This window comes from Capsicum annuum, chromosome 1, assembly GCF_002878395.1.
Source record: "Capsicum annuum cultivar UCD-10X-F1 chromosome 1, UCD10Xv1.1, whole genome shotgun sequence".
Classification (NCBI taxonomy): Eukaryota; Viridiplantae; Streptophyta; class Magnoliopsida; order Solanales; family Solanaceae; genus Capsicum; species Capsicum annuum.
The window spans coordinates 17,211,744-17,239,440 of NC_061111.1; the positions used below are offsets into that span (position 1 = coordinate 17,211,744).

Sequence of the window (27,697 nt, forward strand, 5' to 3'; positions counted from 1 at the left end):
CTTATTCAGAGAACCCTCTACAACAGAATCTTTCCACTGTGTTTTTCTTCTTTACAATTACTAACCTATTTAGAAATTATCTTCTTATACCACATTATATTGATGAAATTATCTGCCTCATAAGGGGTAGACAATTAGCATACCCGGATGCTTATGATGTTGCCAATAAGATAGTTGATCTCAACTTCTACAATAATTTTAAGGATAGGTACGATGATCTCTGTAGGCAGGCTGGTATCGGTGGCTGGAGATTTGTTAAGTTAGTTTCTACGTTCAAATGGGATGAAGACATGACTAACTATGTTAGAGAGAAGAGGTCATATCCATACAACAAGAGCTGGACCAAGGCAAAGATAATCCTTGCAGTCATGAACATGGAAGTCAAGTATTTTCTTGCTGTTGAGATACTACTCGATGAGGAAAAAATTAAGGTTTATGACTGCAACTTACCTTTCTTCAAGGAGGATACATTTTTAACCCATGCATCCACTCTTAAAGTTGTTCCCCAAGTTGTTGACGCAAAGTAAACTGATGGATCATTTGCCGGTGGATGACTTGAGAGAGGAATCATAGGATTTTCAAGATCAAAATAAGAATATCCACCTCCAAAAAAATAAAATCGGTGCAACGTGCAGGCCATACTCGTTTGTATACATCGAGTGTTTGCTGACCGGTACAGAAATGATTAGTATGTATGACGTCGTTGTGGTAAAGATGCAAGAGGTCTGGGATTATGGGGTACTAACTAAATGGTTGGATCCTGTGTATAAAAAAGAATATGTACAAAGACAGATACGAATAAGATAACAACTTTTTATTTCAAGCCATTTCACTTTACATGTAGTGGCAATAATTTTTTATGTCTAGCAAAAGTTGAATTTTTATAATGCAACAGATTGTATATCTGTTGTAACAGATATAATACCTGTTGTGATAGATTGATTATCTGTTAGAATAGGTTAGTCATCTGTTGCATTATGCTGATGTTTTCTAGTCTGTTTGTCGCAAATGATATACAATCTGTTGCAACATATATCTATTTGTTGCAACTAATGGGTAATCTGTTGGAACAAATCAAAAAAGTAGAAATACCTATTATATAATTTCCAGTAGTTGACCTACATATTACTGCATATGTATAAATCTGTTTGATAAGATATGTCATCTATTGCAGCAGATGTATTATCTATTACGATATTTGAATCTAGTATTCAATTTTAATTAACATGTTCAAAACTAAGGATTAAACTATATTCATAGACAACATAAAATAAATCGAAGCCTTCGAAAATTACGTGAAATAACTCAATAAATAAATGAAATATAAAAAAATCATTATGGGTACAAATGATCTACTCTACAAATAAATCAACAACTTAAACCAAGGAGAATAAGTTATTACATTGATGGGCTCAAGCTATAAAAATCTACTCAATATGGACAAGTTGTTCTTCATCTGGTGCTACGAAATTTGGCTTTGGTCGTAGTGGATCTTTAATGTCGCTTGCGTACGGCTTCTGAGCTTTCGCTTCTTTGGATTTTCATAAAAGAGCAGCATATCTTTTGTGGAGTAATCCGAAATCAAGTCCATCATTTGGTACTTGTAACCCATCGCTCAAATACTCGGCGTAAGTGGCAACAAAAAAAACTCAATCCCTGCATTTTAAAAAAATAGATAATTCATATCTTACAGTTCATGTAAGCGTTGTGAAATTTATGAAATGAAACTAAATCATGACACTTATACTACAAACTACCAATGGTTTGTTGAGAAATTCCTTCAATATATTGTACATCAAATTGATTACCCATTTTATCCCAGCATGCTTCAATCGTCGACCAATCAGTACGAAGCTTTAGGTCTAAAAATCCACTCATATCAAGGTAAGTAGGAATATTTTGGCTAGCTTTTGTATCTCAGACGACGAACCAGAACGTCTCCTTCACAACATCGAGTCATAAACTTGGATGCACTTCTCTTTTAGAATGACGATAGCCAATACCTAATAAAATTCATCACCACAATTGAATGGAATGTATACTTCATCGACCAAATGCCAAGGTAAACTAGCTGGAATATTAAAACCTTTGATGATATTGATTAAGCATTCCTCATTTTGAGAAACTTCCAGTTGTTGTTGACAATACCAATCGTAGGCATTATTGATGTAAACTTTGTACAAAAAATTACCTGTTGTGTATCTGTATTGTTCTTGTGTTTGCAACTTGGCCTTCTTTCGGAGGTAGTAAAAATGACATTGATGTGCTGCCCATATTATCAAATATTTTAAATTACACGATAAAAAAATTAATACGCAGATGCAATTAAATAAAATATTAATTAATAGTAATATGTATGGCATTTAAACCTCATCATTCCAGCAAGTTTGGGGCTGTGATATCAAATAGAACCAATTCTTCATGTCGGGATATGAGTTAGACAACATTTGTAATAGGTGTATATATCTGTTTGATAATTTTCAGCAGATGTATCATATGTTGAAACAGATATATGTCTACTTGTTTGTTGGAACAGATGATATACATTCACCTTTTTCAGCTTATGTTTCTCTCTTGTGGCCCTTGTACATTGAACAGCGGTGTAAGACAAAGACAGAGGCATTGCAATTTTGCTTTTTTTTATGCTTGATGATGCCTTGGAAATATCTATCCTTCTCCTCTTAGCCACCTTGATCTCTAATAGGGTGTATGGATATGAAATCTTCTTTGATGGAATGACACCTCTCTTAGATGTCATTTTCTTTACCGAAGCAATTAGTGCATTAATAACATTAATCACTCCATCATGTTTCACCTTGCAGTCTTAACATTTGCATGTAGAACATTCGCTAGATGTGGCAAAATCTGAAGAAAAATTTGTATAACTAGTATGATCATAATCATAATGGCTTGTTGTTTTAAAAACTATAAGAAAGGCATCATTAGGCCCAACAGCAGCACCACTACCACTACCACTACCACTACCATCATCAAAAACAACAAGCCCACCCTCCAAAATTATTTTTCTTGTAATGGTTGTTGCTACAAATAATTTTATTTTTATTCTATCAACGATCTTAGGGTCTGATAAAGTTTGCACAGACTGTAAAGTAAAAAAATGACATCTTCAACTCTCAATTGGTTGGAACAAGCCGCGTATGGATAATCTAAAATAAATAAGTACATATATTAGAATGATGATGAAATCATTTAAAATAATCATTAATTAAAATAAAACTTGATTAGAATTAGACTTACTGCTTCCTTCGGGGGATTGAAAAGATCAAAAAAATTTGTATTTTTATCATTTTTGACCGACAACCTTCTAAGGATTCTTGGACAGGAAACTTCTTCCTGGTAGTTCACTTGTTGTGTCAAATAAGGAATGACTTCAAATGCCCAAGCCTATAACATAATGCCAATAAATCAGAAGTATTATTAAATAAAAAAATAAATCATATCATAATAAAAGAAATATTTACCATGAAAGCCCATGAAAAGCCATATAAGTTGACTGTCTTTGGCGTTAATAGAGTCAACAAAATTTGACCGTCATTTTGAAGGTATCATAACCCCAAGGATAGTTGTTAAATGTTTCAAGATCCTTAGAGAGATTTATTAAACCAAGGATTATATTGTTGTTAACGTCTCTCGCCCAAAGAATATTATTACAAACCAAACCAAGCACAATAATTGCTTGTGCTTCTTTGAAAGTCCTTTACCTTTCAACGCTTCTATTAAATTTTTATTTTTGAAGTTTGGACCAATAATGGACACCAGGTTATCACAATCACTCGACTTTCCTTTGCCTTTTTTGGGTGTGCGGGCTGCTTTTTTTGGGTTAGAGTAGGTATAATTTGAGAAGGAGAAGGAGGATAACATTTTAGTCTAGTAACTATGGAAAACTCCTTCCAACCAAAACAAATAGGCATGCCACAGTAATTTATCCAAACCTCATCCATCTTATCTTTGTTTTCATACATAAACCTACGCTTGAGAAGATCATATACCATTTTCATATGAAAACGAGCATTGTTGTCCTTTGGCAAATCAAGATATTGCCCAAAGTAGCTTTTCCTGAAATAAGAATCCAATTTTTGTTCTTGAAGTATTTTTCAGAAGGCGTCGAAAGATTTTTCTATGGCTGACTTAACCATGAAATCACCCGTTAAATCTGTGGCACCATCGCACTGCTTTCTCATAGGATAACGATTAATGCTGAAGGTTTTGGCCAATTTTTTGGCGGAAGGGCTATTAGCATTTGGATTATCTATTTTGAATCATTCTTCCTCCTCCTCGTGTTCATTATCTTCTGCTCTTGATTGAGATAACGCTTGTAACGCAAGCTCATAAAGTGGTGGATGTAGCCTAGCTGCTTCACTTATTCCTTTACTTGGACTTAATTCGATTTCTTTTCTTTTGGGAGCCATATTATCTTAAATTAACAGGAATATAAAATATATTATAATTGATTAATGCATCGTTAAAAAAGGATAACAGTAAATCTAACATTCACAATAGTAAAATGACAGTTCAAACAAACCACACATCTGTTGTACCAAGTATATTATCTGTTGCAACATATAACAGATCTATGCCAACGAATGAGTAAACCATTGGAAACAATAAAAATATATCACTAATATGTTGCACTAGGTAGTTTATTTGTTACAACATATAACCAACCTGTTGCAACAAATGAGTAATTCATTAGAAACAGTAAAAACAGATCACTCATATATTACACCAGGAAGGTTATCTGTTGCAATATATATCCAACGTGTTGTAATGGATGAGTAATCCATTAGAAACGGTAAAAACAGATCACTGATATGTTGCACCAGGAAGGTTATATACTGCAATATATAACCAACCTATTGTAATAGATGAGTAATCCATTGGAAACAGTAAAAATAGATCACTTATCTATTGCACCAGGGAGGTTGTCTGTTGCAATATATAACCAATCTATTACAGCGGATAAGTAATCCATTGGAAACAAAAAAAATAGATCACTCATATATTGCATCAGTTAGAATATCTATTGCAATATATAAACAACCTGTTGCAGCGGATGAGTAATCCATTGGAAATAATAAAAATAAGTCAGACATCTATTGCACCAAGTAGGTTATCTGTTGCAGCCTACAAACAACCTCTTGCAGTGGATGAGTAATCTGTTGGAAATAGTAAAAATAGATCACTCATCTGTTACACCAGAAAGGTTATCTATTGCAATATATAACCAACCTATTACAATGGATAGTAATTCATTGGAAACAATAAAAATAAATCACTTATCTGTTGCACCAGATAGGATATTTGCTGAGCATATAACCAATCTATTAGAGTGGATGAGTAATCTATTGGAAACAATAAAAATATGCCACACCTCTGTTGCACCAGGTAGGTTATCTGTTGCAGCCTATAAACAACATATTGTAGCGGACGAGTAATCCATTGGAAACAATAAAAACAGATCACTCATCTATTGCAAGATGAGTTATCTCTTGCAAAATGAGTTATCTGTTAGATTTTTTCCAAATAGAAGAGTCTTATGTCGCAACAGGTGGATGATCTGTTAGATTGTTCATCTGTTGCATCAGATTTTCATTGTTGCATCAAATTTGCATATATTGCAAAACAACACAACACACACACTAGTAACATCAACGGTGACCAAAAATCACCAACAAATTGAATCAACAATTTGACAACAAGAAAAAAATATATCAAAAATTAGGATTTTATTCAATCCATATTTCAAATTTAAGCAAGAAATTTTAAAATTATTAACCAATAGTAGAAGAGAAGTTGACTCAAATTCCTCTGTTTCTTCATAACTAAAAAGAAATAACTTTTTACCCGTGAAAGAAGAAATGAGACAACGAAGAACTCGAAGTTGTTGTCACCGGAGAAGTCTTCATTTTGATCGACGGTTGAAAGTCGAAAAGGAACTCGCTCGACTATTTGTCGTCGGAGATTGAAGTCGCCGAGGATTGAAAGGAGAAATTTTGCAGAACTATTGGTTAGGTGAGAGTTGAGAGAAGTTGTCGAGAGAGAGAGGAAAGAGACTGGCTAATTTGGATTGAAGAGGGGTGTGGGTTGGGTTGATTTGTATTTTTTAAAGGATTAGAAAGTTTTGAAAATATTAATCAAGTCCACAATTAACTTAATCAAGTTTCTAATTATGTTTGACCCATTAAGTTGGTCAATGTCACCAATCCTCCATTCAAGACTTAAAAGACATCTTTCCTTCAATTTTCTCAAGTAACTTTATCTATATCAATTAAATGTCACAATATTATAAGATTAGGAAATTAATTAAATTACTATAAAAGATAAAATCATGACGTAAAAGTAATTAATTGAAAAGATTAAAAATAAGTTGGAAACTTTTATGAGGACTGTCAAAGTTCTTGGATTATCTCTTATATATAATAGTATTATACATATTTGATAGAACTATACAATTTCTATACATATATCTTATATAGATACATATTCCATATAACAATTATATCATTTTTATATAATTATATTTAATTATTATTTGTAAACAATAAAAAAAATCAAAATATTTTTCAATTAAAAAATTTATAGCAAAAAAAAACTGAAATATTTTTAAAAGGGCCAAATGGTCCAAGTTGAAAACTGTATCAGTATTGTATATAGATTGTATCAGTATTGTATATAAACTGTTTTTGAACTACATGGGCCAAAGTGACCCAAATTGAAAAAGAATATGAAATGGCCATAAAGTGGGATTCGGAAAGGACAGAAACGGCACTTCAAATTAAATTATCACCTTAAAAATGGCCATGGAATTTAAATTTCACTTTCTATCCATTTTAATTTACTGACTGGTTCTATACCGTTTTTACACAACTTTTATAAAGGTTTTATACAAATCTTATACATAAATATTCTATACGGAAATTATACAATTTTGATACATAATTTATATAATAACTGTACATTTGCACTTCAAATTAAACTATTTCCTTGAAAATGGCCATGGAATTTAAATTCCACTTTCTAGCCATTTTAATTTACTGACTGGTTCTATACCATTTTTACACAACTTTTATACTGGTTTTATACAAATCTTATACATAAATATTCTATACGGAAATTATACTATTTTGATACATAATTTATATAATAATTGTACTAGTTTTTACACGTTTTATACAACAACTATATAATTTGTATACACTTTCTATATATTGTACATATACATATTTGATAAAACTATACAATTTCTATACATATATCTTATATAGATTCATATTCTATTTAATAATTATATCGTTTTTATATAATTTAATTATTATTTCTAAGGAATAAAAAAAAGCAGAATATTTGATCAATTTAAAAATTTATAGTAAAAAAAAATTGAAATATTTTTAAAAGGGTCGAATTGCCCAAGTTGAATATTGTATCAGTATTGTATATAGATTGTATCAGCATCGTATATGGACTGTATATGGATTACGTGGATCAAAATGATCCAAATTGGGAAAGATTAGGAAATGGCCATAAAATGACATTTGTTTAGCCGACTGGACATTATTTGTCCAAATGTCAAACTTGGGTTATAGTTGGGCTATTATTTTTTAAATAAGTCATAGAGTGTCTTTTTCCCATTCATTTTTTTGACTAGATATTTTTTCTCCATATGCCCAAACTTGGGCTATTTTTAAAAAAAAAAGAGGCTTCACAATGTCTTTTTCCCTTTAAACAATGACTTAATATCTTATATTTTATATTTTACTCTTGATACATATGAATAAAACTCACTCCACTTTTACTCCACAATTAATGCATGCAATCTATTTTTTTTTGAAATTTTTTTTTTCAAATACTTCATCCCCTAAAATCTCTCTCAAATTATCACTAATTGATACAATTTTCATCTCCTTTACTGCAACTTCTTCACCAATTTCATATTCTTTTTTTATCTTTTTATCAACTTTTCTTTTATCAATTTTGAATTCTTTTCCAGCTTTTAAATCAGTACCAATTAAGGAAAAGAGGAGAAATTGAACAATGTGATAGTGACATATACTTTGTGATAGTGATTCATATTTTTAATTTATTTGGATATGTTTGATACATTTAACATATGTTTGACAAATGTAAATTATTTATTTTGGAGTGAGATTTATTTTTTAATGGCTAGTGAGTAATTTTACAAAATGTATCATTGTGATACATTTGGAACCAAATGTATCATTATGATACATCTGAAATCAGACGTATCATTTTCATGATTTGTGCCTAATTTTACTCCCCGTAATAATTGAAAATCAGTTACTTCCTTATTTAACTAACCACTAAATTACAAATGTATCACAATGCATATGTATTAAGGCTAAAATTATATATCACTGATTTAAAAATCTAGGATATGATGTAATTTAACAAATTATTGGGATAAAGTGTTATAACCCTTAAATATTTCGAGATTTATGTAAGTTACCCATATTATTTTGATTGGCTAGCCGTCTTTTCCCTTTTTATATAGGAAAACTTACATAAATTCCTGAATGTTTAAGTGTTATATTTTCTCCTAACTATTTGATTAATTACATCATATCCCGATTTTTTGAAATTGTGATACATCTATTTTATCATGATACATATAAAAAGTGATACATTTAAAACTGACTAAATATTTATTTAAGGAAGCAATAGATTGTCTTTTCTTCTATGGAACAAATGACACACAATTTGTTACACAGTGAATTAATGAGCACAAAAAATTTCAAATACCCTAAATTCTGTCCATTCATTCAATCGCACTCTGAAGACAGCTGCAATTTTTTATGCGTTTTGATTTTGAACCTTGAAAACACAGATTAGAAAAAACATTGAAGAAATTAAATTTCTTAAGAAGCTCAAAAGATATGCTTGCCAAGAACTTCAACTCCATCAAACGGTAATTATGGTCAACTCCAAATTGGTTCCACCTATTGATTGATCTTCAATAGTTGTCCGTTGATTTGAATTTTGTATGGGAGAAATCATATTGATTTAAATTGAACTTTTTAAATTTGTTGCAGTAAGAAGTCGTTAAAGCTAGCCTCAAGGTTGAAATTGTTGAAGAACAAGAAGGAAGTGCAAGTGAAGCAAATTTTAAAGAGAACTGGCCCAGTTGCTTGATTCGGGCCAGGACTGGACAACAAGAATTTGCGTGGAGCATGTTGTGAAGAAGAAAAGGAGGAGAAGAGGGATTATTATTTGAATACATGATACATCTGAAATCTGAATTATTATTTGGCGGCGGAGGATTACTATGTGATACATTTGATATGTGTGATACATTTGATTGTATTTCTATAATTTTTTTAAAAAAAAATTAGATATTCAATATATATGATGCATTTAGCATACTTGACATATAAGTTGAACTTTAAAATTTCTGATTCATATTTAAAGAGTGGGTTTGAAATTTATATGATTCATATTAAATGTTTATGAAAGTTCTGTGATTCATATTAATATTGTCTGCATTAGTTTTAAGAGATCTGTTATATTAGTGATACATTTTTATAGGTGAAATAAATGTGCTGAGAAAAACACAATTTAAAAGATGATTCATTTATTCATATGTTAAATGTATCACCTATTTATAAATGGATAAAAAAATATAATAAATATAGAAACATTTAAGACATATGTATCACCAATAATCTGACCGTAAATGTATCACTCATACATTGTCAATAAAATGTATCACCAATAATCTAACAACAAAATGTATCACTCATACACTGTCAACCATTGTATCACCCATGTACTGATAACAAAAGTATCATGCATATGAATCACCATTACACTATTAAAATGTATCCAGAAAATTAATATTCTTATATATATATATATCAAGCGGATTAACAAAATCCATGCACAACTTATATCTGCGTTTGATTAACGAAATTAATATTTTTATATATGTATCTACATTGTTTAATATTTACTTAAAATTCATTTAAACAATTAACTCACCTTTTTGAAATAACTGGAAAAATTTATAATTTAATGTAGTACGTTGACGATTTGAAGAAGATGGAGTAATAGAGATGAAGATGTTTTAACTAATGATAATTTGGGAGAGATTTTAGGGAAGTAAATCTTTGAAAAAAAATGCTTGAATATGAAAGATGTTTTAATTGATTATAATTTGGGAGAGGTTATAAGGAAGGAAATCTTTGAAGAAAAAAAATATCTTGCATGAGTTAACGGCGGAGTAAAAATAGGATGTGGGTTTTGTTGATATGCATCAAGAGTAAAGTTGAAAATCGAAATTTTATATAAATTTTTAAAAAGTAAGAGATAGTGGATAATATAATCTCTTAAATTTGGATTTTGTGTAATTTATCCTTTTATACATCCACTACAATAAAATGGACGTATGCATAGCAAATATAAGTGAAATTAATCGCATGACATAATTCGAAACCCACTTGATATGCAAGTTGGCGTTGACACTAATAGTAGTATAGCATACAATTGGCAACGATACTTCTAGAGTTCATGCAACGAAAAATGATTAGGGAAAAAGGGGGTTTCAGATGAGAGCTATTTTTGATTTGTGGGTTGTAGATCGAGTCTAAGATATGAATTTTTTTGGATACTTTTCAGGAAAATCCGCAACCGCTACACCCTCTGTCACAGCCTCTGCCCTTCAGGTGAGCACTCTGTGGTGAGCACTGTGTGCGCACTGGGTAAACCCCCGATGCAATAGCCTGCAAACCACATGAGGATGTAAACCACACTAGGCAAGCCCTGTGCGACAGGCTTAAACCCAGAAGACATTGAGGGGGAAATCGATCCCTGGTCATCCGGGTGGGTCCCTCCAAACCAACTAGGCTGCCAAACGAAATTAGGTTTTTGTGACAGACTATTTCTGGCGACTCTCACATCGCTACGATAAGTAATGTATTAGTGACGATCGAAAAAACTTATCGCTAGAAGCAATAGTATTCGTGGCAACCCTCCTAATGGACACGTAAAACATACTTTTAGTGGCGACTTAGCTCAAGTCGTCACATATATGCACTAAATTTCTTATATATGCTCGATCAAGACAAAATAATAGAAGCTTTTGTGGCAATTTATAATTTTATTTTATTTGTGAAATTCCGCATCTTCCTGAAATAAAATGATCCTCGAACTTGAGTATCAATACTTGAATGGATATTTCCAAATAATGTCCTAGATATACAAAGATTCAGATAATACAAATTTAACTAATCTAATGAGTTGATGGTTCAATTTTATAGCGTTGCCTCCCACTTTTCGCGAAAAAAACCCCTCTCCTGATACACCAAACGTCTTATGAGGGCTTGCTGTAGCTCAAGATCCAGATCCTGTTAGATGATGAAAAACTCACCCTGTTGTTCATAGACCTCACCAGCTTATTTTCCCTCATTGATGCAACCATCCTTATCCTCTACAGAGCTTGTTCACCCTATCCAGATCAAAGTTTTCTTGAATATTTCTACCAATGCTTAGACAATGAGACTTGACTTATAAGTTTGGATTGTTGAAATGTGTGAATCATTACATATAAAATATTAAGTTGAAAGAGAGGCGAGATCATTATTTATTTGTTTCGATCTGCAGCATACACCCTCGTGCGTGGCCTAAATTCTTCTTTATGGGCTACGTGAAATTATAATGTTTTATTGATGTATTATTTTATATGGTTTGAATTCAGGATCTCTGCATGCTTTGATCCCACGGTTAATTGCCTATCGAAAAATTGAAAGAGTTTAAATGACAAGAGGGTGTGTTTGGTATGGAAGAAAGAAATTTTCCATGTTCAATTGATCAAATTTTTTGAAAAAAATTCTCTAGAAAAAAAAGTTTTATAAATATGAGAATAACTTACATAATAGAAGTGAAAGACAGGCCTTGACGTAACTGGCAAAGTTTTTGCCATATGACAACGAGTTCACAACTCCAGCAATGGAAAGAATCTCTCGCAAAAATACAGGGTAAGAATGCGTACAATAAATCCTTGTGGTTCGCCCCTTTTCAAATCCCACACGTAGTGAAAATTTGAATACACCGGATTGCCCTTACATCCCTTATAGTAGGGCAAACAAGCTGCACGAATAGTATTTCACAATAATTATGTCCTCTCCACCATCCAACACATCTCACCTTCACCCTCACCCTCACCCTCGTAACGTCTCAACTACTCCAGACCCCACCTCCACCCCCATTACTTTCCCTCTCTTTCCTTTGCTAAATAAATTGTCCATGGCTCCATAAATACAATGGTTCATGCCACACATGTAGAAACTATTTGGTCATTTTAAGTAGTTCAACGAAGAACAAAGAAGAAGAGTTAATGTTCAGTAAGATATAAGACTCAACGGAAACATGCAACAATTTGTTTTACTCGAGTCAACTTCCCACGTAAAGTGTTCCAACATAATGAATGCATAGCAATTTCAGTGAAGGAAAATTTCACATGATCTTATATATGTATACAGAAAAAAGTTTCTTAAACGAGGAATCGTTCATATAAACGAAGAATGGCAGCTGACAAGAAGTTGTAGAGCAAGTTGACACTGCATTTTCCTCTTGCTAGTTGTGCAAGAATCACAAAACCAAATGTGCAAGTAGGCGAAAGCACATCGACTTACTTAACTACCAAGTCAAATTTTATGAGCTTAAACCCAGGAAGAATTATGTTAGCACGTCTTATTGAAGCAATACTTACTTTAACCACCGGAAAGAAAATGCCGACGAGCTCATTCAATGGTCTGAACCTGTGTTATTTTAATCTGCTTTCAGCAGCAGCCTCACGCTACTAGGAGTGGGACAATACTGCAGCTCTCTCTGTCTCAATATAGAAGCAACAGCCACTGGACAATTCTGTAACACTCTGGTTTCCATTTTGAGATATCCAAAATACACTTGACAGAATCAAACTCCATACAACTTTCAAGAAGTTAATTCGTTAAACTATTACAAGTTCTAACTTTGATATGATGTTCTCGAGCCAAGGGTCTATTGGAAACAACCTCTCCACCCTACAAGGGTAGGGGTAAGGTCTGCGTACACCTCACCCTCCCCAGATCCCACTTGATGTCCATTTGTACACAGATTTTAAATTTTAAGGAGAAACCTTGCTTAATACAAAGGCACTTGAAGAATATTAAGCAAATATGAGCTCACCCGCAACTCTGTGGTAATACAAGCTCAGTTTCTTGCAGGCTGCAACCAGGCAAAGACTTCATTGGCTCTGAAGTACCGTTTTTCATCAAAGACTTCACTGGCTATGAAGTACCGTTTTTCATCAAAGACGGAATGCAGCAAAAGCTGCAGCAATAAACCAAGAGCCAAGAGATGAGAAATGTTCATGTGGCTAGACATAAGCAGCCAACAATCTTGTCCCATGAATCATGAACTACAATAGGAATCCTATGCAAACTAAAGAGAGTTAATATACAGCCCTAGAAAGGCCATGCCTGTTGGAAACAGCCTCTCTACCTTCTCAAGGTAGAGGTAAGGCTGCGTACGCACCACCCTCCCACTTGTGGAATTACACTTTGTATGTTGTTGCATGTAGTAGAGTAGTAAATACCAGTTATAAATTCACTATACGGACAGAGGACTTTCCGAAATTATAGAATTAACTATACAAATTAATCAAAAATCAGAAATATTGAACTGATCTCATAACCAACTTTAGCTACATTAGGTTCTCAGACAAGAGATGATACTGGCCACCCAACTGCAGATCACTAAAGGGCAGCCCCGGTGCATGAAGCATCCTGCATTTACACAGGATCCTGAGAAGGGGGGCCCAGAAGGCGTCAAGATGTAGGCAGCATACCCTAACGCAAGCACAAGTGGTTGATTCCACAGTTTGAACCTGTGACCCATATAGGTTACATAGAGACAACTTCGCCATTGCCCCAAGCCTCCCTATTCCAACCGCCGATCACTACACCTCCTTTTAAATGAAGTAAGGTATTTCACTAGGAAGGCATTACACAAGATAATAAAAGAAGAAATATTAGCTCCATTAAAACACAACCATGCTAAGACTTAGGAGCTAACAAAGTCCAAAAATGATCAGCACTAACTACAGGGGTAGGCTTGTCCAACAAAATAATTTAAGCAAACATCTAGCATTAAAATAGTGATTCGGAGTAGAGATTCCACAAAAATACCTTTCATTCCTTTCAGTCCACACACACCATTTAAGATCACTACAACTTGCACATCTCTCAAATTTATTCTTCCAAAAAAACAGAAAAATTAAGACAGCAGGTAGGAGGTCTTTATAGGAGTGAATACAATGAACTTTCAAAATTCAAAGGAATGGACAGATAGGTACTTACATAGATGACCAATCATAAGCTCTCTCGAATGAAGTTATCACCTTATCAAATTGGCCGCAACTATCTCGTTGCACTTTGAAAGCATTTTTTCTTAAGATGTAAGCATTTTAAAGCTTTCAGTGAAAATGTAAAGAATCATTGGCTTTGACCCTAACTTCTCCAAACAAAGTGCAGCACAGGAATCTCCTCATTCTGCATTCAGATATCACCTCTTGCAGAATAATAGAGGCGCTGCCTGCCACCTCTTGTGCTTATCAAAAATTGAGAGCATTGCCATTACCAAGAACCAACCTTCTATCAGCTTCACTCCTCTTGTCTAACTTCCATTTACCACAAATGATACAAATGAGCTCCCTAATAACTTCTGAAGTGTAACCATTTAAGCTATTCAATTATTTTAGTTGACATATCTCAACTCTAATGCTTGTCTGTGAACACGAATATTCAACCGAAATATGGTGTTGCTTCACCAACTACTGGCACAACACAGATACATACTCAATGCTAATATGGGAATATGAGGGTTTAGTAAATTACTGATAATAAGATGGACACATACGAAAACCATTGCCAGTGAGCCAAAACAAGAAACCCAAATGTACTGCTATAAAAAGGATGGCTCATTTTAATATGATAAAAGAAGTTCTCTATGTTCTAATGGAACTGAACACTGAAGAAGATCACTTATTAATACGGCCAAGCTTAGTTCAGAACTAGATTCCAGCAGTATGGCTGTCAGACCATGTCTACATTCTGTGTGGTCATCTCATCAGCCTTTCACCTTTAACCTTCGCCTCACATATAATATTAGGAGTCGAGAGATTGTAAAGTGGATCTATTTCTCCTCTTCCTTGGCAATTGACAGGGAATTCTTCATGGAATTGCTTAACTCCACTCTGACGCTCAAAATGTTCAGATTATGTAGGATATAGTGCACCAGGACAGAGAAATTCTAGATTCAATAGAACAACATTCAAATTAGGTTTTCATTTAACACTGTTTGGCAAACTTCTGGCAACAACTCAAATGAAAATTAGATGATAAAACCAGCCCTCCTGTCTCTCTCCGTCCCACTCGTAGTTGTCCCTTCCTCCTTCCCCTATGTGAGGAAAGGTTAGCACTGAGAGTTTTGTAGGATACCAGGTTCAATAAACACATGCATGAAAAATGAATAAACATTGCACAGAACCTGTAGGGCCACAAAGAATGATAACATCGTACAAATATGAAATCATCAAAAGAAAACTTATCCACATGAAACGCAAGAAGATGAAGAAAATTCAAAGTATTTGATTCCAAATGTGACAGTACAATTACAACTTACAAGAATCTTTCCTGCATTTATCCTACATATAGATCACTTTAAACAATAAGCTACAGCCCTTTTTGAGTTGCCTAACTAACTACATTGCCTAAAGTTCTACCAGAATAAAGAGATGAATCAGCTACAGATTCTACCCACAAGGAGTTAAGCTATGATGGCAATGTGTGCAAATAAAATAATTAAAAAATTAAAAACAAAAGTAAATGCAAATTTCTAAAGAGACCTCTTACATTTAGCTAGGGTACATTGTATCTCAACAGGTATAAAGCTTGAATTTGGAGAAGATTTCCATCACGAACTACTTCAAACCAATATCATTCACTGGAGCTGTCCAGAGTCGGTGTCTTTTCCCAAGCACTATTGATCCCTCCATCTTGGACTTGTCATAGGAAAGAACCCTGAAGGTGACAAAGGAAATCCATAACCAGGAGATGGGGGAAACTGTGGTCCAGGGCCTAAAATCCCAGGCTGAGCCATTTGAGAGAAGGAGAAATTCGGAGTCAGTGGTGGAGGATGCTGCATACCAGGAGAAAGCAATGGGTAAGGTGATCGAGGAGATAACAAGTTGTAGAAGCCAGTGGGTGATTGCATAAGGAACTGAGAAGTGGGGGAAGGCAAAAAAGTAGGCCCGTTTATTCCTGGAGATGGAAAAGGTGGAGGAGGACCATTCATCCTAGGAGATGGAAGAGGGGGAGGGGGAGGAGGACCATTCATCCTAGCGGATGGGAAAGGAGGATGTGGACCATTCATTCGCGGGGATGGGAGAGGAGGTGGACCATTTGCTCTAGGCAATGGGAGACGAGACGGGTCATTCATTCGTGGTGATGGTAGAGGAGGTGGACCATTTGTTCTAGGCAATGGGAGGAGAGGAGGGACATTCATTCTAGGAGATGGGAGGAGAGGTAGGTCATTCATTTTAGGAGATGGGAAGAGAGGCGGGCCATTCATCCTAGGAGAAGGAAGCGGCGGCATTGAAGGACTGGGAAGTAAACCGGCTGATGGAGGATGTGCTTGAGTCTGAGCAGGGCCTTGAGGTTGTGTTTGTTTAGGCCCTGGATCTATTATTGAATTTTGAAGGTACCGCATGTAAGCTGATATTGGAGACTCGGCTGTATTGGCCCAAACATCACCAGGGGTAAAGGGTGGTAACATGGGGGGAGATGGCTGACCATACTGAGGAGGAGGAGGAGGCCTTGCAAAATTGTTATTGTATGCAGCACCAGCAGCAGGTTGACCTGGGACTGGCATCGGTGCAGGAGGGTGCATAGGAATTTGAGGACGATTAATTGGTGCCAAAGGAGGCGGCCTAATCTTTTGCAATCTCATACTTGGAGGCTTTGGTGGATTATGAGTCGGTCTCGGTCTAGGTTGAGGTTCTTGAGATGGTGATGGCGAACCAGTCAATTGCTGAACGATACTCCGAAAATCATTTTTGTTGATATTATAAACTTGGGGTTGAGATTGTTGTCTAGCACTATTTGCATTATTAAAACTGGGTTGATGTATAGGACTTTTCTTTATATTCTTCCCCAATTTATTCACACCCAAATAATCAAGACTCCGATTATTAGACCGATCTGAATTATCCATTTGAATACTCCTCTACAGTAACTGAACTTCAAATGTTGTTTTACCTCTTCTTCAAACCATCAATGAACTTCAATCAAAACACTCACTTTGCTTCACGACAATACAAAACCTCAGCAGCACTTACACCACTACAGTAAACCCTCGAGAGATATCAACCAATTTTCAATCATAACAAATTTAAAAGGTACCCAAGCAAGAACCAAAACCAAAGTTGCAAACTTTTAAACTGCAATAACAATGTTTACCCTGAAAACAGTTCAGTTGAATTTGTATATGACGTCAAGAGCACACGCAGCAACCTTCAAGGATCTTTGCCCAATACAGACAATATACAGCAGTACAGTATAATCCCCACATCAAATCAGCTCAAAACAATTTCCTCAAATTCCCAAAAATCATCCAACAAGTGAGTTTCCCAACAAAATACACAACACCCAATTATTATTTCACTTTATACACTTCCAAGAACAAATCTTTATCCTTCCCAGACACTTGAATTTCACAAAAAAAAAAAAAAAAAAAACACAAAACCCCACCTTTTCAAATTCCCCAAATTACAAAAATGAACCAATAAAATACTCAACACCCAATTATTGTTTCTCTCTATAGACTTCCACGAACCAATTTTTATCCTTCCTAAACACTTGAAATTCACAAAAAGAAACCCAAAATCCCACCTTTTCTCAATTTTCCTTTTTTATATATTTTCAAGATTCAGATAAAAAGAGAAAATTCTGAAAAAGGATAAGAGAAGAGAAACTTACTCCTTGATTAGTGGGGTAAATAAGTAATAACCCATGTGAACTGATTGATCAAGAAACTACTTGTTCGTCTTCCTTAATTCAGTATAAAGTTTTCACTATTTTAAAGGGTTTTTTCTATGGTTTTGGGGAAAAAGAAAAAAAAAAAACCTAGCTTGGAGTAGAGGTGGGGGTATTAGTCAACGAAGAGATGAAATGGAAATTTGTAGTTAAAATTATATAATGTGAAAAAACAATTTGATAATGATGAAGTAACAAGGAAATTAAATAAAAAAACTCCTCGTTCATTTAATAATCGTCCTCTAAATATTAAATAAGTAACAGTACATTATAAAATGATAAGAGTGATCTTGTTATATTATTCTTTAAATATAATAAATTTAATTTATCAAAAAAAATATTAAATAATTATTCATATTAAATATTAATTAAAAATAAATAAATTAGTCATTAATTTTTTACTATAATGCACCAGTAAAAATATATAAAGAGAAATTGTGAAAAAGTAGAGAAATTGTGAAAAAGTATTGTGGTGGGTCAGCGAGTGGGCCTATTGGATAGAATTATAGTGACGAAACATACTGCGTAGTTGGCATGGTGACTAGGACAAGTCAAACCTTGTGCAAAGGAAATTATTTTACTCACATAATTTGAGTTACTCGCAATCCTCTCATTTCTAAGAATTCAGAATCGTAAGCCAAGAAATAAATAAAATAATTAAAATAGATTATTTATTTAATAAATTATTAAAATAGACTAAATATAATAATTTATTAATCTTCCTTTTTAATGGTCAATTAATCGAGTTCAACAGTAAAAAAAAATTGTAAAACATAATAAATTATTATATTTTATAAAAAAAATTGAAAAACGTAATAAACTATTATAACAACAACAACAAATCTAATATATTCTCACACAGTGGGGTATGGAGAGGGTAAGATGTACGCAGTTCATAACACTACCTCCGGAGAGTAGCAAGGCTGTTTTCGATAGACCCTCGACTCAAGACCAAGAATAATAAACAAATTCATAATAAAAGCATGAAACAAGACGACAAAACAGAACTAAGACACGCACACAATAATACCCTACACTAACGTACCAAATGCACCCCCCACCCTCAAACCCCCACCCCAACCCTCCCACAAGCACTAGTCTTCTATTCTAATTCGCGACCTCCACACCTTCCTATCTAGGGTCATGTCCTCGGTAAACTGTAAATGCTCCATGTCACGTCTAATCACCTCTCTCCAATACTTTTTCGGCCTATCTCTACCCCACCTAAAACAATTCAAAGCTACCCTCTTTTACTTACGAACTGGAGCATCCGTGCCCCTCCTCATCACATGCCCAAATCATTTTAGTCGAACTTCCCGCATCTTGTCCTCCACCGAAGCCACTTCAACATTCTCACGGACAATTTCATTCCAACCCGATCACCCCTAGTAAGCTCACACATCCAACGCAACATCCGCGTTTCCGCTACCTTCAATTTTTAAACATGGGAGTTCTTGACTGGCCAACACTCCGCTCCGTACAACATGGCCGGCCAGACTGCCACTTTGTAGAACTTGCTTTTCAATTTGGGTGGCACCTTCTTATCACACAACACTCCCGAGGTGAGCCTCCACTTTATCCATCTTGCCCCAATACGATGGGAGATATCCTCATCAATCTCACCATTCCCCTAAATCATCGATCCGAGATACTTAAAACTATCCCTCCTACAAACAACCTAGGAACCCAACCTCACTACCCCGTCGTCCTCATGTCTCTAGTCATTAAATTTGCATTCCATATACTCAGTCTTGCTCCTACTCAACTTGAACCCTTTAGACTCAAGGGTTTGTCTCCAAAACTCCAAATTATCCTTCACACTTCCCCGCGTCTCATCAATCAAAACAACATCATCTGCAAAAAGCATACACCAAGGCACCTCACCTTAAATACGCTGCGTCAACACATCCATCACCACCGCGAACAAAAATTGGCTAAGAGTCGATCCCCGATGCAATCCCGTTAAAATCGGAAAATGCTCTGAATCTCCTCCCGTCGTCCTCAGCTGAGTATTTTCTCCCTCATACATGTCCTTAATCGATCTGATGTACGCCACCGGGACCCCACTCACCTTCAAGCATCTCCAAAGCACCTCCCTAGGGACTTTGTCGTATGCCTTCTCCAAGTCGATAAACACCATGTGCAGATCCTTCTTCCTTTTCCTATACTGCTCCACCAGTCTCCGCATCAGATGAATTGCATCCGTCATCGAGTGTCCAAGCATAAATCCAAACTGATTCTCTGAAATAGACATTATCCTCCTCAACCTCCGCTCGACCATTCTCTCCCAAATCTTCACCGTGTGACTCAACAACTTCATCGTGTGACTCAAAACGTAACAAATTATTACATTTTACAAAAGAAAATTATACAACGTAACAACTTATTACAAAATACATAAAAAAAAAAAATAATCAGTGTTTTATTCCTTTTGAATCGTCAAATTGTCAAATCCAAAAATTACGAAAATCCAAGAAATTATAAAATGTAACAATTGGTCAAATCAACTGTTTGAGTAATTCCTAGGAAAGAATTATGTCAAAAAAATTACTCATACATTTTTCTTATGATAAATTTATACGTTTTACATAAAAATTCAAAAAATAAAAAATATTGTACTCTTCTATCAAACTGTATGTAATTATGTTTTATAAAAAAAATTAGTAAAATATACTCCCTTCATTCCAAAATAATTAAATTATTGGAATATAAAACACATTTTAAGAAAAAAAGATAAAGACATAAATTAGTCATGTTTTTTCTATTTTTGTCCTTTTCAAACTCCAAAATATTAGTAATGATCATTGAAACTCAACCTTGAAAATTTAATTAATGAAGGATAAAATTGAAAAAAAATTTCAGCATCTATCTTGAATAATGAACAATTCAATTATTTTGAACACTAAAAAATATTTCAACAATTCAATTATTTTGCAACGAATTATTACTACGTTTTATACAAAAATTCAAAAAATAAAGAAATAGTGTATTGTCCAATCAAAAGTTTTATAAAACGTACAATAATAAATTATTAAGTTTAACAAAATGGTTAGTAAAATGTAATAATTTATTTTTACAATTTTTTGTATAAAACACAATAATTTATTACGTTTTACTAAACTTTTGATGGGAAAATACACTATTTTTTATTTTTTGAATTTTTATATAAAACGTAGTAATAATTTATTACATTTTACTAATTGTTTTGTAAAACATAATTACAAAATTTTGATAGAATAATACACTATTTTTTATTTTTTAAATTTTATGTAAAACATAAAAATTTATTACAAAGAAAAAACCTAATTTTTTTGACATAAAGCGTAGTGTGGCTATCACAATTCCCGCTTGCAATTTGACATAATGCTGACAAGTATTTTTTTCTTACTAATTACTCAAAAAGATGATTTGACCAATTGTTACATTTTAAGTATAATTTTTCAGATTTTCATAATTTTTGGATTTAACAAAAAGTTAATTTGACAATTTGGCATTCAAAAAGGGACAAAACGCCGATTAACTTTTTTGAATTTTCGTGTAGTTTGTAACAAATTGTTACGTTGTATAGTTCTTTTTATAAAATTAAATAATTTATTATGTTTTATTAAAAAAATTTAAAACGTAATAATTTATTACATTTTATAATTTTTTTTATTGTTCAACTTCGTTAGTTGATCGTTAAAAAAAAGGTAAAACGTAATAAATTATTACGTTTAGCCTATTTTGATAACTTATTAAATAGGTAGTCTATTTTGGTCACTTTATTTATTTCTTGGCTTATTTTGATTCGGAATTTCATTTCTAATGATGAAAAATAGCTACTAAAGCATATTATGAAACAATTATGAGATTCAATAGTATTAACTATAAAATTTGATATATAATTTATTTATAAATTATTACACAAGTCTGGAACATTACATGTTAGACGTATTTAGAACATACATTTGAATGCTTAACACATAAGCCTCACACATAAGCTGAGGAGGCATTTGTATAGTACCTCAACCCAGAGTGAATCCTAGAAATATCTTTTAAAACTCTAGTTACAAATAAAAGAAAAAATTCAATATTTGAAATATTCATGACATTGTTTGTTAAAGTTGTACAACATCAACTATTGCTTTCTACTTTGACTAAGTCTATAGTAGCTATATTTTAGCATTCAGTTAGCATTTGTTATTTTTCAGTTTGTGATATATTTGCTTCTTGTTTCATAGTAATGCAACTATGTGTTTCTTAAGTTTAGGAGAACTTGTTTAATGGAATTACAATAGTGGTTTAGTAAGATAGTGACTGTTTCAACTATGTAAGCCTATATAAGGCCACTAAGCGTATTGAATGAAAGTATTCAACCACATTCTCTGCAAACGTTTTCAAGGCTTTCTATTCTCTGTTTTCTTCTCTGTTATTTGTTATGCTTCATTACTAAGCTACCTGTGAGTTGAGTTCTTCATTTGACATCAGAGCCAGATTTAAAGGAGAGAAAGAGAAGCCACGCAAAACATTTTTAAGCTGTTGATGGCAACAACCATCTTCTTGAACATAACAGTTGTTTTATAGAAAATAAAATGACTGATTTTCAAGTCATGGGTGGAGTGAAGAAACTCAACCATCAGAATTACAAAACGTGGATGACATGTATGACCTCCTACATGGAAGGTCAAGATTTTTGGGTGGTTGTCAACAGAAGAGAAGTCAAATCGGGGGTAGAAAATCGAATTGCGCTTTGGAAAATGAAAGATTAAAGTAGGAAAAGCATTATTTTCCCTCAAAATCATCATCGAAGAAGATGTGTTGGAACATATACGAGATGTTGAAACATCAAAGGAGACTTGGGACACGCTGGCTGCACTCTTTTCAAAGAAGAATGATATAAGACTACAACTTTTAAAAAGTGAATTGTTGTCGATAGCTCAAATGATATGAGCATTGCACAATACTTTCATAAAGTGAAGTCGATATGTCGTGAAATCTCCAATCGAAAATATCAGGATGAAAAAAATAATCATTCATGGTTTGGGATCTGAATACAAAAACTTTGTTACTGCAGTATAGGGATGGCAAAATCAACCATCACTTGTGGAGATTGAGAATTTGCTTGCTGGCCAAGAAGCCATGGTAAAGCAAATGAGTGGAGTTTCACAAAAAGGCGAGGAGAAAGCACTTTACGTCAACAAAAACAGAGGAAACTCCAAGTAGTACAATATAGGTAGATAAAAAAGAAATGACGATAAGATAAAAAGTAATCAAGGATAGAAAAACTATCATCTAGGGGGGAGCTTCAAAGAATTAATGAGGCAAAAACAACAGATTTGATGGGAAGTGCCACAACTATGGAAAGAAGGGCCATAAAGCCAAGTTTTGATGGTTCAATAAAAGGTTGGTTGAAAGTAATGTTGCTGCCACTTCCAGTCCAAAGAAAAATAGTGAAGATGACTGGGATGTTGAAGCATTCTTTGCTCTTGAACAAGAGGAGTTAGCTTTTACCAGTACAACCTCTAAACAAATTAACTATGATAATGACTGGATTATTGATTTCGGATGCTCAAATCATATGACTAGCAACAAATAAAAGCTGCAAAATCTGTTCGAGTATAAGGAAAGTCATGAGGTGGTGACAACTGATGACGCAAAATTACTGATAACTCACATTGATAAGGCTGTAGTGTCTCCAAATAATTGTGCTGATTTGATGTTGCTTCAAAATGTTTATCATATACCAGGTATGAAGAAAAATCTTCTTTCAGTAGCACAATTAACATTTTCGGATCACTTTATTCTGTTTGATCTGCAAGATGTAAGGATATTTCATGATCTTAAAATTAAAGAAGAGTCAGTAATAAAGGGACAAAGCTTAAATTCCATCTATGTAATGTCGGCAGAAACCGCATATATAGACAAGACAAGGAAGGACAAAACTGCAGATTTATAGCATATGCGATTAAGTCACATTAGCTACTCAAAACTTAGTGTCATGATGGAAAAATTAATACTGAAGGGTATTCCCAAACTTTCAGTAAGGACAAATGTGATATGTGCAGGCTGCCAGTATGGTAAAACACATCAACTTCTGTATAAAGAGTCAAAATATAAGGCTAAAGAACCATTAGATTTAATTCACTCAGATGTGTTCGGACCTGTCAAGCAACTCTCTATTGGTGGAATGAAATATATATTGATTTTCGTTGATGATTTTTTCAGGTACTGTGATTTATTTTTTAAGGAAAAAGTCTGATACATTTTCAAAATTCAAAGAATTCAAGAAGGTTGCTAAAGAAGAAGTTGACAAGAAAATTCTTTGTCTGCGAACTGACAATGGTGGGGAATATACCTCATATGAATTTGTCGAGTTTCTTCAAAAGTGTCAAATACATCATCAGTTCACATGTACAAATACGCGGCAGCAGAATGACACCACAGAAAGGAAGAACAAACACTTAGCAGAAATTTATCGGAACATGCTTCACGCGAAAAATATTCTGGGACAATTTTGGATGGAAGCTACGAAGACTGTAATTTTTGTGATCAATAGACTTCCTCAACAAAGGTTAAATTTTCTTTCATCTTTTGAGAAGTTATGAAATATGAAACCTTCAGTTAGCTATTTTCGTATTTTTTGGTTGTGTATGCTATGTATTTATACCTAATTACTTGCGTAACAAGATGGACAAAAAGGTTGTTAGGTGTATTTTTGTAGGGTATGATAGTCAACAAAAAGGGTGGCAAGGTTGTGATCCCACAACGGAAAAATGTTACACTTTTTAAAATGTGATATTTGATGAAGCCTCTTCATGGTGGTCTTCAAATAAGGAACTGATGCCAGATTCAGATGCTTTCAAAGATGTATTGGACTCATCTCATATCCATTTGAGTCTAGACAAAGCTGAAACTGAAGCTAATGAAGATAGGATTGAAAAAGGCGTGACTCAAAATTCTTGGTAAACTGATTTGTACCAAAAAATCGGGTGAAGAAGGTGAGCTAAATGAAGCAAACACACCACCTACACTTAGAAGGACAACAAGGATCAGAAAGTAAAATCCCAAGTATGCGAATGCTGCCATAGTAGAAGAAGATGAAAAAGAACCAGAGACTTTTGAAGAAACATTCCAATATCTGAAATGGATTAAAGCTATGGAGGAGAAAATTGTTGTGCTAAAATTGAATCAAACTTAGGAGCTCATGGCAAAGCCGAAGGATGTCAAACCTATTTTTTGTAAATGAATTTACAAGATAAAGCGTCACGCAAATGGATCAATTGAAAAGCTCAAATCTTGTCTTATAGCTCAGGTTTTTCTCAGCAATATGGACTAGATTATAATGAAACATTTAGTCCAGTGACAAAGCTTACTAATGTCCGAATTTTGTTTGCACTTGCAGGTAGTAAAGATTTAAACCTTTGACAGATGGATATAAAAAATGCATTTCTACATGAAAAATTGGATCGGGAGATCTACATGTGCCAACCAATGAGTTTTCAGAGTCAAGATCATCCTGAGTACGTGTGTAAGCTTCGAAAGGCGCTATATAGATTAAAGTATGCGCCAAGAGCATGGTATGGTAAGATTTCAGAATTTCTTACTTATAGTGGTTATTCTATAGAACCGACAGATTCCAAATTGTTTGTGAAAAATGTTGGAAGAAAATTAACTATTGGTCTTGTATATGTGGATGATCTAATCCTAGCATGAGATTGTGAAGAGGAAATTCTCTGAAATAAGAAGAATTTGTCAATTCATTTCTAGATGAAGGAATTCGGACAACTCAATCATTTTCTTGGCTTGGAGGTTGATCATAATAAGGAAAGAATTTGTTTGCATCAGAAAAATACTCCAGGAATTTGTTGAAAAAGTTTGAGATGTTTGATTGCAAACTAATCTCAACACCATTGGAGCCAAATGCTAAGATGTGTGCACATGAAGGAAAAGATTTAGAAGAGTGACGATGTATTGGCAATTGGTAGGTAGTTTGATTTATTTAACTCAGATTCAACCTAATATTTCTTTTGCAGTTGGTGTGATGAGTCACTACATGCATAATCCAAAGAAGCATCACATGGAGGTTGTTTGGCGAATACTAAGATTTGTGAAAAGTACGATTGATTATGGTCTTTTTTACAAGAAAGGTAAATAATACGAGTTGATCGGATACTGTGACTCTGACTATGAAGGGGACCATGATACCCGTCGTTCAACTACTGATTTTGTGTTTAAGCTTGGAGCTGGAGCAGTTTTTTAGTGCAGCAAAAGGCAACCAACAGTGTCGTTGTCAACAACAGAAGCAGAGTATCGAGCAGCAGCAGTTGCAGCTCAAGAAAGTACATGGCTTATGCAGTTGATAAAGGACTTGCAACAATCAGTTGGATACACAGTTCCCTTGTACTATGACAATCAGTCAGCGATTTGCTTGGCTGAAAATCCTATTTTTCATGCAAGAACTAAGCATGTGGAAATACATTACCACTTCATCAGAGAAAAGGTGTTGCAAGGATAGATTGACTTGAAGCATATTAAAACCGAACAACAAATTGTAGATGTGTTCACAAAAGGCTTAAGTGTCAATAAATTTGAAAGTTTATGTCAATAGTTGGGCAAGGTTAAGACAAGAGCTGATGTCGAGAGGAAGTGTTAAGTTGTACAACATCAGTTGTTGCTTTCTAGTTTGACTAAGTCTGTAGTAGCTATATTTTAGCATTCAGTTAGCATTTGTTATTTTTCAGTTTGTGATATTTTTGTTTCCTATTTCATAGTACTGCAGATATGTGTTCCTTAAGATTAGGAGAACTTGTATAGTGAAATTACAGTAATGATTTAGTAGGATAGTGACTCTTTAAACTATGTAAGCCTATAGAAGGCCAATAAGCGTATTGAATGAAAGTATTTAGCCATATTCTCTGCAAACGTATTCAAGACTTTCTATTCTCTGCTTTCTTCCAGGTTATTTGTTATGCTCCATTGCTAAGCTACCTGTGAGTTGAGTTCTTCATTGGTCATTCAATCAATAATAATTCGAATAAAGAAATAATAATTCTTACGTATAATTTTTCTTTATCATCACAAGAATTTTCCCGCATAGATTTGTCCGATAAGTTCAACTTCTGATTATTACTTTAAAATTTAGTTTCAAAACTTTTAATTCAATTTTAAACAAATATTGACCAGATGTCTATTGTCGAGTAAGAAAATCATGGAGTGAATGTTAACATACATTATTTTTATTAATTTAGAAACTTATTATTAAGAAAAAGCAAAAGAGTTGATTGGATTACCTTGAGAATTACTCAACCCACACCTATAAATTGGCACATTATCGCTCTATGGACTTTTCTTTTTGACACTTTAATTTTTTTTTTACTTCAAATGGCAATCCCCCCTCTAGTGATGGAGCTAAAATTTCACTGACAGAATTCAAATATGCAGAAATAAAAATATGAAGAAGTAAAAATAAGTTCAACATCTATTATGTGTATACAAAAAGTAAGTTTAACTAAATATACATAGTGTAATTTTTTATCAATATAAATTACGATGAATTCCTCAATCTTATCTGGCTCTGTCATATGCCCATCCTCCAAAGTAAGGTGCGGTTA

At 33.8% G+C, this 27,697-nt stretch overlaps 1 protein-coding gene across 2 annotated transcripts; it reads right to left on the reverse strand.

The window, feature by feature from the left end:
• Positions 1 to 12,428: 12,428 nt before the first annotated feature.
• Positions 12,429 to 18,276, reverse strand: LOC107870678 (protein HAIKU1). 2 transcript variants are annotated; one of them, XR_007043589.1, is made up of 2 exons: positions 15,927 to 18,238; positions 12,429 to 13,344 (listed from the first exon to the last, which is right to left on the reverse strand). XR_007043589.1 is itself a non-coding variant. In XM_016717271.2 (1 exon), the coding sequence occupies exon 1, from the start codon at positions 17,284 to 17,286 to the stop codon at positions 16,054 to 16,056; it is 1,233 nt and encodes a 410-aa protein (XP_016572757.2). In that variant the 5' UTR covers positions 17,287 to 18,276; the 3' UTR covers positions 15,643 to 16,053. The 2 variants fall into 2 exon arrangements, 1 of the variants encoding a protein (XP_016572757.2); XM_016717271.2 differs by lacking the exon at positions 12,429 to 13,344 and having other exon boundaries at positions 15,643 to 18,276.
• Positions 18,277 to 27,697: the final 9,421 nt, after the last annotated feature.